General features: G+C 41.9%; 1 protein-coding gene across 2 annotated transcripts in view; it reads right to left on the bottom strand.

Annotated features, from left to right (window-relative positions):
- Positions 1 to 5371: 5371 nt before the first annotated feature.
- LOC131227232 (uncharacterized) overlaps positions 5372 to 15663 on the bottom strand; it is a 60458-nt gene continuing 50166 nt past the window's right edge. For both annotated transcript variants that reach the window (XM_058222985.1, XM_058222986.1), the window contains 3 exons: positions 14605 to 14693; positions 8206 to 8251; positions 5372 to 5629 (listed from right to left, as the gene is read on the bottom strand). In XM_058222985.1, coding sequence (XP_058078968.1) covers positions 5579 to 5629; positions 8206 to 8251; positions 14605 to 14693 — 186 coding nt within the window. In that variant the 3' untranslated portion in view covers positions 5372 to 5578. The remainder of the gene's footprint in view (positions 5630 to 8205; positions 8252 to 14604; positions 14694 to 15663) is intronic.

Below are 15663 nucleotides of genomic sequence, written 5' to 3'. Positions count from 1 at the left end.
TTAGCGTATTTGGACGCAGTATCGTATCGCCTGAAATGGCGGTAATCTCGCATAAAGGAGCTGCCCAAAATAACAGCTCTCTGCAATCCCATCCGTTCAGGATATTGAGGCCCGTCTCCTTGACAGCGTTCGTTCTATAGTCCGCAGGAGCACAACAATAAAACACACCAACTGGGTTTTATAAAACATGAAACAGGCCTTCATTTGCATCGTCCTCTACAAGCTGCCGAACCACAGGTCGTAGTCATTTTGGAGTCTGAGGAAGACGATGAGGAACAAAGTTCGTTTTCAGAGATGATTCTTCTCTCCTAACCTCTTTGCATTTTGTTGTTACTTCTCATCTTCCTTCTGTGTTCTCATTCTCGACAGGTTCGTGGTTTGGACCCTGTCTACCACGTGCTCATCGGCAGATTTTGTAGCCTCTCCAAACGATAGCAAGTGATATTATAGGGTTTTTTATGTTCTTTATCGCAATTCGATTTGTCCTCTTCAGGTTACCATGTATTTTGTATATGTACGTAAGACATACATGTATGATATGCATTGTTTTGGACATCTTTCTATATGTATGTAAGGTGTTTTCATCCCTAGTCCACCATTTTTTAAAAAAAACAAAACAAGCACGTGAGTACAGTCAACAGTCAACAGACGTGGTACCAATCATTATCTTTACACGTAAGAAGTAATTATTACTTCCTTTACATCCAAATAGGATGTAATTTGGAAAACTATATAGGCCCTAAAAGAAAAACTGAGGTGATACGGGGTATAGACGGTCATTGAGAGGGAACTAGGTTGCAGGTGTGAGGTCATTAGGATCCCGGCCTTTCATAGCCTATAGGCTGTTGGTGAGAAGGTGCCCATCATTCATTAATGGTTTTCCCTCACTTCCTCTCAGCCTTTCGTCATATGGTAATTAATGCTTTCTCCCAACAGCTCAATTCTGCGAGAGCAGTATAAGGCGGGGTGTCTATGGGTGGTCTCCAAGAGTTTCAACAGGAGGTCATGGGTCCACTGTGGGTAAATCCCATTGTGCTGTCAGTGTGTAGGGAGTGTGTGTGTTAAAGAAAAAAAATATTATACGTATGTACACACGTATATGTGTGTATTTGTATGGATATTATATGCATGTGTATTTGTGTGTATTTGTGTACATATACACATACATATATGCGCGCACACACACATACAAATATATACAAATATACATGCACACACATGTATAAACAAATATATGTATACACACACACACAAATATATGCACTCTCACACTCATATACACACATCCATGCATATACATACACACCCATAATATATGTGTAGATTTATATACTTTTGTATACATAGGCATATACATATATTTATATGTATATGAGTGTATTATATATGTATCTATGTATACACACATATACTACTTATGTGTGTGTACACACACACACACATTGTATGTATACACACAAGGAGGAATGCTCACCTGTGCACCTTCTTATGTGAGCACCCGTGAGCACCTTTGCACATGTCATAGGCATGGAATCTAAATGATTCACTTGATTGGATACCCCTCAAAACCTCATAAGCCCCCCGATACAAAACTCTTGTGGGCCACGGAAAAAGGAAATAATTTCTCCAATTGATTTACATTTCTCTTTGCTATAGCCCACTAGAGTTTTGGATCATGCTGAAAATTGGGCCCATAGAATTTCAAGGGGTGCTGCATCACGTTGACCGTTCAAATTCTGCTCCCATGACATGTGTGCAAAAGTGCTCATGGGTGCTCATGTAGGAAGGTGCGCAGGTGAGCATTCCTCTACATATATGTCTACATGTATGTATGCATACCTATATACATGTATACACGCAAATATATATTATATTATATTATATTAGAAATACACATAAATGTATACCTAAATGTCAATCATATCTTTGAATGATTTTGTTCGAAACTATATTTAATGTAAATTTATATTTTTTATTTATAATTGAGTTACAAATTATCTACACATAAAAACCGACTTACCTGTAGTTGACTTACACTTACATTCAATACGATTGCTTGCGAGTGAGTTTCACTCGTAAGTGACTTACCTGTAAGTCACAACTTAAAAAAGTTGCAGCATCCAAACGCACCCTGAGAGAGAGAGAGAGAGAGAGAGAGAGAGAGAGTCTTTCTTCTTTCTGCAATTTGCTAAGGAAGCTATTAGAAAACCCTTGATGCTTTTTAACACCTACAGGAATAAGAATGCGGCACGTGTGTTGCACATGAGAAAGCATTCTAGGCAGTTAGGTTGGGAGGTAGAAATAGGAAATTAAGTGGAGAAAAGAGAGATGCGACGGAGAAATGCTACACACATGCTTCCAAATGGTGGGAGGTAGAAATAGGAAATTAAGTGGAGAAAAGAGAAATGCGACGGAGAAATGCTACACACATGCTTCCAAATGGATCGTGACTTGCATGTGCGAGATCTAAACTGTTCATTAGGAAAACTATCGTCCGTGCGTTTCTCTATCAGCTTGGCCATGCTATATGAGCCCTTAAAATCCATGAAGATTCATTGAAGACACAAGTGTTTCTCTAATATTTATGTTTTCCCTCCATCCAGGTATATGTGACCTAATGAATAGGTTGGATGGAAAATAAATATCACACTGAGTCCTACGAAATTTTCAACAGCCAGAATTCAATCACCACTGCTTCCTGTGGTGTGGTCCAGTCGAGTTGATCTGCTTTCTTTTTAGGTTCATGCTCTAAATGATATGTCAAAATAGATGAACGGGGTGGATAAAACATAGACATTATAGTGGCCCCACTGAGCCCCTGACAGTACATATACTTCTAATAAAAATAAAGAAATTCTAAGCTTCATGTGGGGGCATAGAAGTGGGCCCACATAAAAAATCTGGCCACATTTGCAACCTTCTGATAGAATTTCAATTCACAATCTTCTTCCAACATTTTATTTCACGGCTGGGTCAGGCCGAGTCGGATTTCGGATCGAGTTGGGCCGAACTGGGACCTGTTCGAACTCAACCCGAACTTAGTTTCGAGCTGGATAAAATGGCCCGTTCCGGACTGAACTCAGTTCTAGGTCAGGCCAAGTCGAGCTTTTTCAAGCCGAGTCGAGTGAGTTAACCGGGCTAGCCCAGTTCGTGTACAACTCTATCCGCACCTAAGAACCCTTTGTTTTTTTAGTTAGCTTGTCAGTACACTTAGTGTCAGTTCACCCTTCACTGTTAGCCACCCCCGCTAGGGAATCAATCGATGCCAAGACCTCAGTGTTGAAACGAGGTATCTTTCACCCAGTTTACTACTTGAGCTATGGATCTGGGTGATCACCTAACGTGGTGGGATGCAATTGGTGGGCCATATGCAGTGTCAATATGGGACCCACAGCTGAGTACTAAACAAAAAAAATAAAACAATTAAAAAGCAACATATCACATTGCTGACACCGTGTACAGCCCCCAATCGGACGCGGATTAGCTAAGGACAGGTTGAGTAGAGAGACTCGTTACTGGAGTGACGTCACCTTATTATGTGGGTACACCATGTGTTTTGTATCCACGTTGCCCGTTCATTTGGAAAGATCATTTTAAGGCATGAGCCAAAGAATGAATTAGATACAAAGCTCTAGTACACCCCACCACAGAAAACAGTGGACAAAGTGACTTCCACCATTAAAAACTTCTAAGGACCACGAAAATTTTCAATCAAGCTGATATTTATGTTTTAACTTCGTTTATGTCTGTGAACAGGTTGGATCTCAAATAAACATCACGGTGGACATTAGTAAGGTTTCAATGGTGGGCGTCACTCTCCCCACTGTTTTCTGTGGTGGGGTCCATTCCATCTTTCGATCTGCCTCATTCTTTGGCTGATGTCCTAAAATGATCTCTACAAATGAATGGACGGTGTGGATACAATACATACATCATGGTGGGGCCCACAGAACTTGGTGACGTCACTTCAGTAGCAAGTCTCCCTACTTAAACCCGTCACGTCAGTAGCTAATCCGCGTCCACCCCAATCGCATCCCGCCACGTGGGTGATGAACGTGTAATCACCCAATCCAAATCCAGGCCGTTTAGTGTTGCAGGGGCTTTTTGGTGGGGCACACCTACCAAACAGATCATGATGGACCGGGTCTTGATCCGTTCGTTTTCACCTATCATCACCTCGACAGCCAAATCGGGTTCGGGCCTAGTGTTTTCTTCGTGGGCCCGGCTTTGACAGCCCAGTTGCTCTGATAAACCCGACGGGCCTAGGTTTTATAGACAAGACACATACTATGATAGGGCCCATCAAGATCGTACAATAGCATCCAACTGTACATTTCATTTCCTGGATGCTCACACGTGCCCATCTGAGACATGTCCATACATAGCCTGAAATCAGGCACACACGTGCAAGATCCAGTCGATCCAAACCATTGAAGAGGTGGTCACCATCATGAACATTTCACCACGAAAATTATGCCGGATCACCCATCCACAGGGTGACACGTAATATTGAATTTGGGCCGTTGGTTTGCTCTTTTCCAACTAGATGATAGATCATCCACCTGCTTATTTCTTCTTAAGAGTATTTTTCAGCTGATGCTTTCAGATTAATGACTGATCACCAACAACCAGCTGTAGGTTACTTAAACCGACAACCCTAGTTTACAGTCACTTGCCCTTGATCTGTCCTGATAGTCTTGGCCCACCTGAGGTGCATTTTATGGAATATCTAAACAGTGCAGCTCACCTGTTGGAAAGCTTAGATCTCACACCTGTGTCCCATTTCGCATGTGGAATTAGCGAATTTCAAGTGTATACAGGTGAATTCCCATAGCCAAAATGCCCTTGGGCCTCAACCGTGGATTTCAAATTAATAGAATTTGGCCTTGATTGTGGACTGTTGCAATTAATTTAAACCGTCCGTTAGAATCCATGAACTGTATGGGCTAGCCCAGTAAATGTCGCTTATGGAATAATGGGCTAGTTATGATCAGGGACCACCAGATGGACGGTCTGAACTCGCCAACCACATGGCCGGCTGTTAATGAACCAACACACCATAAGCCAAATCAAACCTCAGCATCATGGGTGCAGTTACTTTCGCAAGGAAAGAGTGGAGCAAAAAATGCAAAAAGAAATGGCCTCAACCGGAAGCTCTGGTCCAAAATCTCTCAATCAAATGGGCAACATGTACAATACCTGTGAACATTTCAAATGGATTCTGACCCACTTTCAAAATTTTTAAAAAAAGTGGACACGGATTCCGGCCCGCCGATGGGAGATGTCGGTACTCGTTCAAGTGTGTTAGATGGAAACAAGCTCTCTTCCCCTGCACAAAACTAAGAAAAGGAACTAGATGCATCATATGAAGGGCCCCAAATACAGCTATTCTTATTCTTTCATTAGAGCAAAAATAGAATTTCAACTACACCTACAACTGTAGTACAACCACTGAAGCTTTCGATTAAAAACTGTAATCACACACTCGTGGATACCATTCACTTTCCAATAATTACACACTCACTGTACAGACAACATCGCATTCTGAGCACGAAAAAAGCATGCTCTCTCTCTTTCTCTACTTGTTGAAGAAAAGACCCTTCTTCTTCCCTTTCCTCTTCTCAACAGCCTGCAATAAAGAAATGCTTGTTGTAAATGTACTTGCACCTTTCTGATGACACTTCAAGATTTCAAAAAAGAGGTTTGCTACTGGAGTACTGGGCGTCCAGTTTCAACCCTTTGCTTCGTGATACATATGAATACCATAGAATGTAAACTATGTAACAAAGACTTATTGCACTTTATTCTATTATGCTTTGTTGACATGTGTGTGCACGTCTGACACTCCAAAACACAGGTCAAAGGAAAACCTAATATTTATCTAATTATAATTTTTTTTACAAATTTTACATAAAAGTTACAACATTCAATTTTTTTATTTTTTATTTTACATATTATGATTTGTATGTTATTTTAGGAATTTATACATTAAACAGTTACAACATTCAATTTAAGTACAAATATTTGTACAGCAGGCAACTGACTTTTGAAAGCCTCCACAACGACACCAACACACGTGCATACATCCAAGTTGAATAGAATTTAAAATATTTCCATGAAATTTATTCTTCAGACACTCAATTTATCATCTGAACTCATTTATACCACAGTTCTATAACTCAAAAACTTGACTAAACTCTGTATCCAGTGGGGTCAAGTTGAAAAGAAGACTCGATTTGACTCAACTCAAAGACTCGATAAGTAATCTAGGTATAATATGGCACAAATAATAGCCACTTAAAAACATTATAAGTATAAAAACAGGAAAGTTAAATCGATAGACTGCTTGACCTGTTGGTGTGTGGCCTGAGAAACTTGGGTTGTGAGTTTGAGTCCCCCTAGCTATCATTTTTGTTTTGTTTTTAATTAAGAACAAATCAACTCAACAAGTGACTCAGTTAAGAGTCATGCCACGGACTGTCGAGTAAATCTGACTTGATGAATCATGCCGAGTCTGAACTGAGTTAAGCTTGGTTCCAAGTTTCAGAGTCTCGGTTGGATTTCTGGCCAAGTTCACACCGCCAAGTTCCAACTCGAGTCACCAAGTTTTAGAGCTTGCTTCATTCCTCTCATCCACCTCCAGCATCACTATCTTGTCAAAAAGAAAACCGAAAATAAGAAGGCATTCATTTCTCACGGACTCTTTTCTAGTTTATTTTATCAGATCTCCTTTTTTCTTTTTCTTTTTTCTCCCTTTTTTGTCAGTAAGGATTTTCATCAATCCGCTCCATTTTCTTAATTAAAAATACCTTTATTTGCTCAGTCTCCATATTAATATTGATTCGAATGTCGTCCTTCCCTTGTATGTCCAATGGTTTTATTACTTATTTTGACGACTTCTATTTTCATCAATGGGTTCTCTACAACTGACAAGAGACTTTTGCTACAAGAATACACAGTGGATGAAATTAATTGCTTATGGTGATTCCAAATCGAGGTTCTGGTGTTTAAACTTGCTCTGTGCTGCAACTATTGAGGTTGCACATCCAAAGCCAGCTTATAAAAATTTCACATTATGATGTCGGAGCACAAATCATATAAAGATTGATTACCCCCATATGTCCACTTACCTAAATTTCCTTGTTATGGTATGATCTTCCAATATCTGCACCCTATCATTCAATCCTAAAGAGTAAAGGTCTCCACAGCAATGAAGTGGGAACCATTAACGAGCCTACTAATTGTCTTTCAAGAATTCCACTACCATATTCATGGAAGGTCAGGAGCCACTCTTTCTTTGTTAGAACAGAGACAGTGGGCAGTACCTAAGCAAGCTACAAAGGTAGCACCTCCATCCCATCAATCAACTTGTATATGTAATAAAAAAAAAAAAAAAAAAACATTGTACGAAATCTCAGCCTGGCTGTTTTTATGTCAATGCTGTTAAATAAAACCTACTATGTGTGTTGTTTCATTGTTTGCATATCCGAATTTCCTAAATGCTCTCTCCATTTGTGTGTGTGTGTGTGTGTGTTTTATTTTTTTTCTTTGAGAGCTCTCTCCACGTATTCAATTTGGTATAATATTCAAGTGTCATTTTTTGGATGACATGAACCTTGAGTGTTAACAAGGGCAGGAAAAAAAGAAAAGAAAAAAAGAGAGCGTCATATTAGGACTCATGTGAACATCATACATCCAGCACTATGGTATTTTTGAACTGCATCAACACGATGCAGTTAGAACAGCCTTTAGAAAACACAATGCACTTGAACAGATCTACTGGAAATGCTTGAAAATAACTAGAATGTAGGCAAAGCCAGAATAGGGCTGAAAGACAAAGTTTAAGCACCTCTACAACCATTCTGCCCTCTAAGACATTTCAAAGGACAAAATGTATACCATCTAATTCAAGCATCCAACGGGAAAAGAGAGGTTTGAATGATTGTGGAAGGGGAAGTCATACACCCAGCTCAGTATCCCAGCTAATGTGTATCACTCTCCTAATGCATTGAGACCCACCCCCCCCCCCCACCCCCCCCCCAAAAAAAAAAAAGAAAACAAAAAAAAGAGTGAAGGAGAAGTCATCGATATTCTGTTGAATGGAAGCAGGCACACAATGTAAAAATTTGCACCAAATCCATTTAAATGTGCTAAAGCATTCTGCCTATTAACTGTAAAAGAATAGCGTGCAGTTAGAAATTATACCCTCATGATAAACAATCTCATTGTAAGAACAATGGTATCTCTCGTCCTGTACAATCAAAAACAGAAAGCAACATTAGAGATAACAACATCAGAGGCAGATTCTGAGTCCTGAAAAAACCTTGGATGGATGTTGCTATGACAAATTATGACATAAAAACCTAGCAAAACAACAAGTGTAAATGGGCCTGACCAGAGCTTAGCAGAATAAAAAATTTGCGTAGGGCCGGACTAACCTCGACAAAACAATATACTTCGATGAGGTTGCTAAATAATCTCCTGTGTAGTTTTATATGACTGCTACTTGAACAGAAACATAAAAATGGTAGAGCTTTGCCAAGCATACGTATGTGTACAAGAAATACCATCTACACGCCACCACATGTGCCAGTGTGGCTGACGTGTGCAAAATCCAAGTCACCCATCGGACGAGTCTAACTGTTCTCGCCCCAAAGTAATTCAGGCCCATTCAGCAGGTGGACCGCAATGTTAGGAACAGTTAGATATGTAAAATCACTTCAGCCAATTTTATCAGTCTTACATTTGTTGCATGTCACCCAATTGATGAGCCGACCTGGTTCTTGGGCCACAGCATCTACATAACGGTACCCATCGGATGAATGGATTGGATCTCACAACTACATGCCATGCTAGCATACACGTGGAATGTGCATGAGTTGCCTTACACACGCGCATGGGCTTAGCAAAGTTCCATTTACTACTTTAAAAAAAAAAAAAAAAAAAGAAGCAACGAAGAGAATATATTAAGAAGAAAAGAAAAAAATAGAAAGAGGACTGCTGAGATAGCAGACAGAAAACAAACTAAGCACCTTGAAAAGCTAGATCATAGTCTTTAAGACCCAAAATATTGTACACCCATTCAAACATGAACTTTTTAGCAAAGGATCCCACATCTTTCACAGTAGCCTGAACGTCATTGAAGCATCTATCATTCCTTTCCTTCCAAACAGCCCACCAAATTGCAACGATTGCCATTCTCCATATTCTCGTTTGCACTTTACCAAGCTTATAACCCTGCCAAGCTGCTAAGAAGGAGGATACTGAATAAGGGCTACACCCCACAATATTAAATTTAGGCCAGAAGTCCCACCAAATCTGGGTTATGAAAGGGCAATGAACGAAGAGATGATCGACAGTCTCCTCACTACGCATACAACAGAGGCATATATTAACGATCTGCATCCCACGTTTTCTGAGGTTATCGATGGTAAGGATCCTATTCGTAGCTGCGAGCCACCCAAAACAAATATCTGGATACTTCCAGATGAATGGGCAAGCTTGCACTGAGATGGAAGGGGCGGGGGGCAGCACCCAATATAAGGATTTAACTGAAAAGTTCCCGGACCTGTGACGCAACCACTTCAGCTTATCAGGCGAAGATAGATCCAGATTCACTGAAGAGAGACAGTGGAGCAGTTGCACGTATTCATCAGCCTCACGATCTTGAAGATTCCTATGACAATTAATTTCCCAGACCCTGGTAGTTCCCCCTTGAGAGTAATGAGCTGCAACCGAGCCCTCTTTGTTCACTGCTATACGATAAATAGACGGAAATTTAGTTTTCAGGGTACAATCTCCAAGCCACTGATCTTCCCAAAATCTGATAGACGATCCATTACCCGGAACAAAGCCTATATTAGCAATAACTGCTGATTTATGACGATGAATACCTTTCCACACGTAAGAGGCCCTGTATCTAGAAGTGTCCTTGGTCCACCATCCACCTGGAGACTGACCATATTTACCTTTGACAAGGATATTCCACAAAGCTTCAGGTTCATTGCCCAGATGCCAAACCCACTTGCCCAACATCGCAGAATTCATGATTTTGAGGTTTTTGATATTTGCTCCCCCATTCTTAAAGTGGCTGCACACTTTCGGCCATTCCATAAGATGAAATTTGTCATGGATATCCTTACCGCACCAAAGGAAATTACATCTAAGCACATCGATGCGTTTCAAAATCACAGTCGGACATCTGTACAAGGACATGAAGTAGAGCAGGAGATTGGCCAGCGCTGCCTTAATGAGAGTGATCCTACCTCCAATCAAAAGATAGCGGCATTGCCAGGTAGCTAGTTTCTTATGAATTTTGGCAATTATTTTATCCCACATCTCAATCGGGGGCGGACCCAGCGCTAGGGGAAGACCCACAAACGTTGTTGGGAAGGAACCAGATGAGCAACCCAAATTATCAGCTAAAACTGAAAGCCCCTGGTCCAAAACATTAACACCATAAAGTTTTGATTTGGACAAATTGATTTTCATACCTGAAACTGCCTCAAAACATCTTATGGTCGTGAGAAGATTGTTAACAGATTCTACATCTGCCCCAATCATGATCAACATATCATCTGCAAATTGAATGTGGGAAATGGGGGGAAGCTCATCCGAGATTGAGATACCATTGAAGAGCCCAGCATTCTGCCCACTAATAATCATTTGCGACAACCCCTCACAGATCAGAAGAAACAGGAGGGGAGAGAGGGGATCACCTTGGCGTAAGCCTCGCGATCCTTGAAAGAAGCCTTTAGGAGTCCCATTAAGAAGAATGGAAAAATGTGCCGACTGAAATCAAGACCCAATCCATCTACGCCATTTAACCCCAAAGCCCATACGAATGAGCATATATTGCAGGAATTCCTAGTCGACATGGTCGTATGCCTTTTCTACATCCAATTTGTAGAAGAGAGTCTTCGTACCTGATCTATGACAGGAGTGCAAACATTCGTTAGCGATTAGCGCACCATCAATAATTTGTCTCCCTTTGATAAATGCATTTTGATGATAGGAAATAAGGCCTCCCATAACTACTGATAGGCGGGAAGACAGGATTCTAGCCAGAATTTTATAAGGACCACCAATAAGGCTGATAGGCCTGAAGTCTGAAAGCGAGGAGGCACCGGGAACTTTAGGAATCATAGTTATGAAAGTAGCACCGAAACTTTTCGATAGAATCCCCCTTTCGTGAAACTCGTTGAGAAAAGCCATGAAATCATCTTGAAGGATTTCCCAGAATTCCTAAACGAAAGACATGGTGAACCCGTCCGGGCCAGGAGATTTCTCTCCCGATAAAGCAGAAATCGCCGCTTTGGTTTCGTCGACGGAAAAAGGGGCTTCCAATAAGTCAGCCTCAGCCCTTTGGATGGCAGAAAAAGCAATACCGTCCAAGCGGGGACGAGACCACCCATTAGCCGAGAGAATGGAGCTAAAATGGTCGATCGTACAAATTTCTATCTCCTCTTTGTCATTTATCTGTTTGCCGTCCACCGTAATAACCCGGATAGCTTTACTACGAGCTCTCATGTTTGCTATGTTGTGAAAATATTTGGTATTTCTATCTCCTTCTTTCAACCACTTCACTCTGGACTTAGACTTCCAATTAATTTCGTCTTCCATGGATCTATTAGACAACGTCTGGATGATCTGGATCCGTCCGAACAAAGACTCAAGCGGGATCTCCTCTTCATTATAAGACACATCTATGTGCTGCAGCTCAGCCAATAAGGACACAGTTTCCTTCTCTCTGTTCTTAAGTTCATTCGCCTTCCATTCCTTAATTTTCTCTTTAAGGCATCTCAGCTTACACATTAGACAATGACCAGCATAGCCTTCAGCCTGAAAAGAGTGCCACCATTCCGCTATTTTTTCTTTGAATCCTTCAACTCTGAGCCATGCCAGGTTAAATGTAAAAGATTTTGGGCCCCAGTTGAGATCTTTCATAAATAGCAAGATCGGACAATGATCGGAAGTAGTTCTAGGGAGCGCAACCTGGTGAACCGCAGGGAAAGCCTCGAGCCATTCGGAGGAAATAAGAAATCTGTCCAACCGCGACTGAATGGGGCTTCTACGACAATTAGACCACGTGAATGAGGCGCCTGACATAGGAAGATCAATCAACTCCTGAGCTTGGATCCAGTCAGAAAATTGGTGCATGGCAGTCGAAGTTCTCCTGAGACGAGTGTTCTTCCGGAAAACAGACAACGTTAAAATCTCCAACAATGCAGCACGGACCTGGGAAAGACTGACGGGCCGAAGTCAGTTCATCCCAAAAGGAAGACCTAAGGGCATCCTCATTAGGACCATAAACAGTGATGATTCTACAGGAAAAGGAAGATAACTTATCTTGCAGCGTGACTGAGACAGAGAAGTTTCCCGTAGCCGAGGACAACAAAGCCCATCTGGAGCATTTCCAGGCAATCAGAATACCACCCGACGACCCCGCAGCGTCCATAGTGACCTGATGAATATCATTAGCTTTCCATAACGACACCATCAGCCTATCAAAGAAACAAGGGACTTTGGTTTCCTGAAGGCAAACGACATCCGAATTCTTTCCACTGATGGAATCCTTGATCAACCCTCTCTTTTGCTTGGATCCCACCCCCCTAACGTTCCAGGAGATAACATTAATTGAGGAACCATGCTACCTCGTGCCCCCTTGCGCCCTCGATGACCCACCGAAGAGGACGGTAATTCCAGAGTCGGTTGAAGGCGATAAAGTTCCCCGTTGATCGAACGCTTAACTGCTGTAGATGGGGTTCTGGGAGGAGGAAGGGGTCTGCCCCTATCTTCAATGAATTGAAATAGGCTAATATAATCTTCAGGCCTATTTCCAAAAGACAAACCCAGAGACCTTCCAACATGTCCAACCGCATCACAGATCCATTTCTTCTCCTGTATTTCTTCAAAAACTTCGTCTCGACTTTTGCCCTCAGGATATATCATCGACTGGGAGGAAGAGATGCTGTTTTCCTACTGCAGCATAGGGTGGTTAGGATAAACTTGCCAAGGTTCAGCTTCTAATACTTCGCTAGGAGGACCTTCCTGGAACAGAGTAAGAGGGCCCAAATCAGACCAGTCCCTATTTGAATAAGAGGAGTTGGGTTCAGATACTGGAGTAGTCTGATGAGTATCAGAGAACAAACTTTCGGTATCGTCCCCGTCTGAAGGAACCTCTCCCATTTTCTCTGTAGGGGGGGGCCTGAATGGTAGGGAGGGAGGAAAGGGCAGGAATCTGGTATAAGGTTGGGTTAGCTGGTAAGGCATCTGAAATTTGAATCGGGTCCCATCTGCTAGGAGATAGGTTAAAACGGATCGAACCCAGACCCGATACAATAGACCCGAGGTCGAGGACTGTCAATGGCCCTGGACGAGACGCATAGTCCTCCACGTGTGCAGCTAGGATAGGGATTGAGCCTAAGGCAGGCATGTCATGCGTAGGAACGGCTGGCATACCTCCCTCATTAAAGCTGATGGAGGGGCTGTGCATACGTGTCTTCTCCGGAGATAACTCGAGCGAAGGCGGGAACAGTTTCCGAGATTTAGAAGGAGTAGATCCACGTGTCTTCATCTCCATCGTGGAGGATCCCTTGACTGCGACGCTCAAAATATCTTCTGCCAACAGAGGATCTAAAACGGCTGAGAAACTGCCACCTGTCTCCCTCCTGCTGCTACTGAAGGGACATTGATGGGCCAGCGGTCCCGTTCCCGCCTCGTGTACGTCCAGTAGTCCGTGGGAGAAAGGCTGAAGAGCTCCTTCTTCAACGACCGTCTCCTCCGCCGGGGACTGCCTCACCGATTGCCTGTAACTCCAAATTTCGCCCCAATGAGGATGGATAGCCCCTGGAATTTCTTGCTGAACCGGGAGAAGAATAGTACACTTATCGACCCTAATCTTAACTGCTTCCGGCAAAGGGAAACCTTTCTTCCTCCTGATTCTAGCTCTGATAACTCCCAATTCGGATCCGAGTTTCTTCTTCGAGTCCATTTCCAGCAAAAAACCCAAGGATGAGGCAGCAACGATTAAGAACTCATCATACCAACATTCCAAGGGAATGTCCCAAATGAGGACCCATAGGTTTTCTTTACCAAATATGGAAAACTCTTCCCAAGGCAATATTTTGATCACTGGACTCAAAGCAGACAGAAGCTTCTCCGTCGGGACTTTCTCTAGGTGAATACTGGCCCCCCACCTGACCCAGAGGGCATTATACCCTAGAGGTTTAAAGTCCGACAATCCAAACTGAACACCGGTACTACTGTGCAGGAACCATTGACGAACCATTGCAATAGAAGCTCCATCTTTAGTTATGAGAACTACAGACTTAGCTAAATCAGCACTTTTTTCCAGAAACATATCGTGATCAACAATGACAGTCGCATCCGAGCATGCATCATTAGAGGTTTAAAGTTCCATTTACTACTATGACAAAAACATCCAGAATATTAGTAACAAGTGTGACCTTGCATGGTTATATGTCGCTTGAGGGAAAAAAAAAGCATACGAAAACAGTTTGTGCAATAACTATGATACCCAGAATGTTAGTTAAATACATGAACCCAAAAGTTATTCTAGTGGTGAGGTCATATGGCACTTACGAGCTACTCCCAGCAGTACGTAGAGCATAGTCAGGTCCACCAGAACTGACTATTGAAAATTCCGTAGTTTGTCCATATGGGATTGTAACCTGCAGAAATAAAATTTTAGATGCTAGTATAAAGTATAAATCTACTTTGAAAATAAGCCAAGGCACTTGTAAACATTGTGACAACGTTTCAGCCTCAAGTAATAGACAAAAACTAAGCAGTAATCACAATATCAGTAAAATATGGCAAAATGGCAGCTGATCCCATGCCGCTGGAGCCATGACAAGTAACATCTCTCCATGTCAATACCATGCACATGCCATACACAAAACGAGATCAGAACCATTCATTCAGTAGGTCCTATAATGAATGGGCCTGATGGATCCAAGCCATCTGATCATCCAATTGAAGCAGAGTGATCCAACTAATAGCAGATTGTGTAATTAGTAGTCCCATTTAAGAGTGCGGATTTCAGATCAGGCACATCCAAGGGTTCAGAATACAGATCAGGCCCATCCAATTGTCCAGATTGGAGATCAGACTTATCAGCTTCCTTTGGGGCACATTCAGAAGTACCTGGAGGCATGTAAATTTCTTTTTGCAAATTAATATTTTGTTTGTGTTGAGAAGAAGAAAATTTTTATTTTGAGGCAAATGGGCAGAAAATTCATAACCCATTAACTCAAATTTTGATTTATGTGCCACCCAAATGCTCTGTAAGTTCAAAAGAAAGACACGCCACCAACGTACTCAACCACATGTCAATTTATAGGTACTTCCAGGCATTATCTACATTCCCTCCTGACCTTGATTTGTGTCTTCTTAAAAGCTGTCTTTCACAACCATATCTTTTCAAAAACTATAAAACAGATAGAAAACCATAATTCTTGATGAACAACAAAACTATTATTAAAAATGGTAAGGGTTTCTTCTCCTCCTCATGAAGGTTAAATATCTAGGATGGTGCATGATGGGCGACGAGAAATCAGAGCTGGCGTGATGGTAGGTGACGAGAATGGATCTTCAAGGAAGGAGCAGTTTCTCTCGAGGATCTTCTTCAGCACTGTCATG

The sequence above is a fragment of the Magnolia sinica genome, chromosome 15 (assembly GCF_029962835.1).
Source record: "Magnolia sinica isolate HGM2019 chromosome 15, MsV1, whole genome shotgun sequence".
Taxonomy (NCBI): Eukaryota; Viridiplantae; Streptophyta; class Magnoliopsida; order Magnoliales; family Magnoliaceae; genus Magnolia; species Magnolia sinica.
This window is presented reverse-complemented; position numbering and strand designations above follow the sequence as displayed.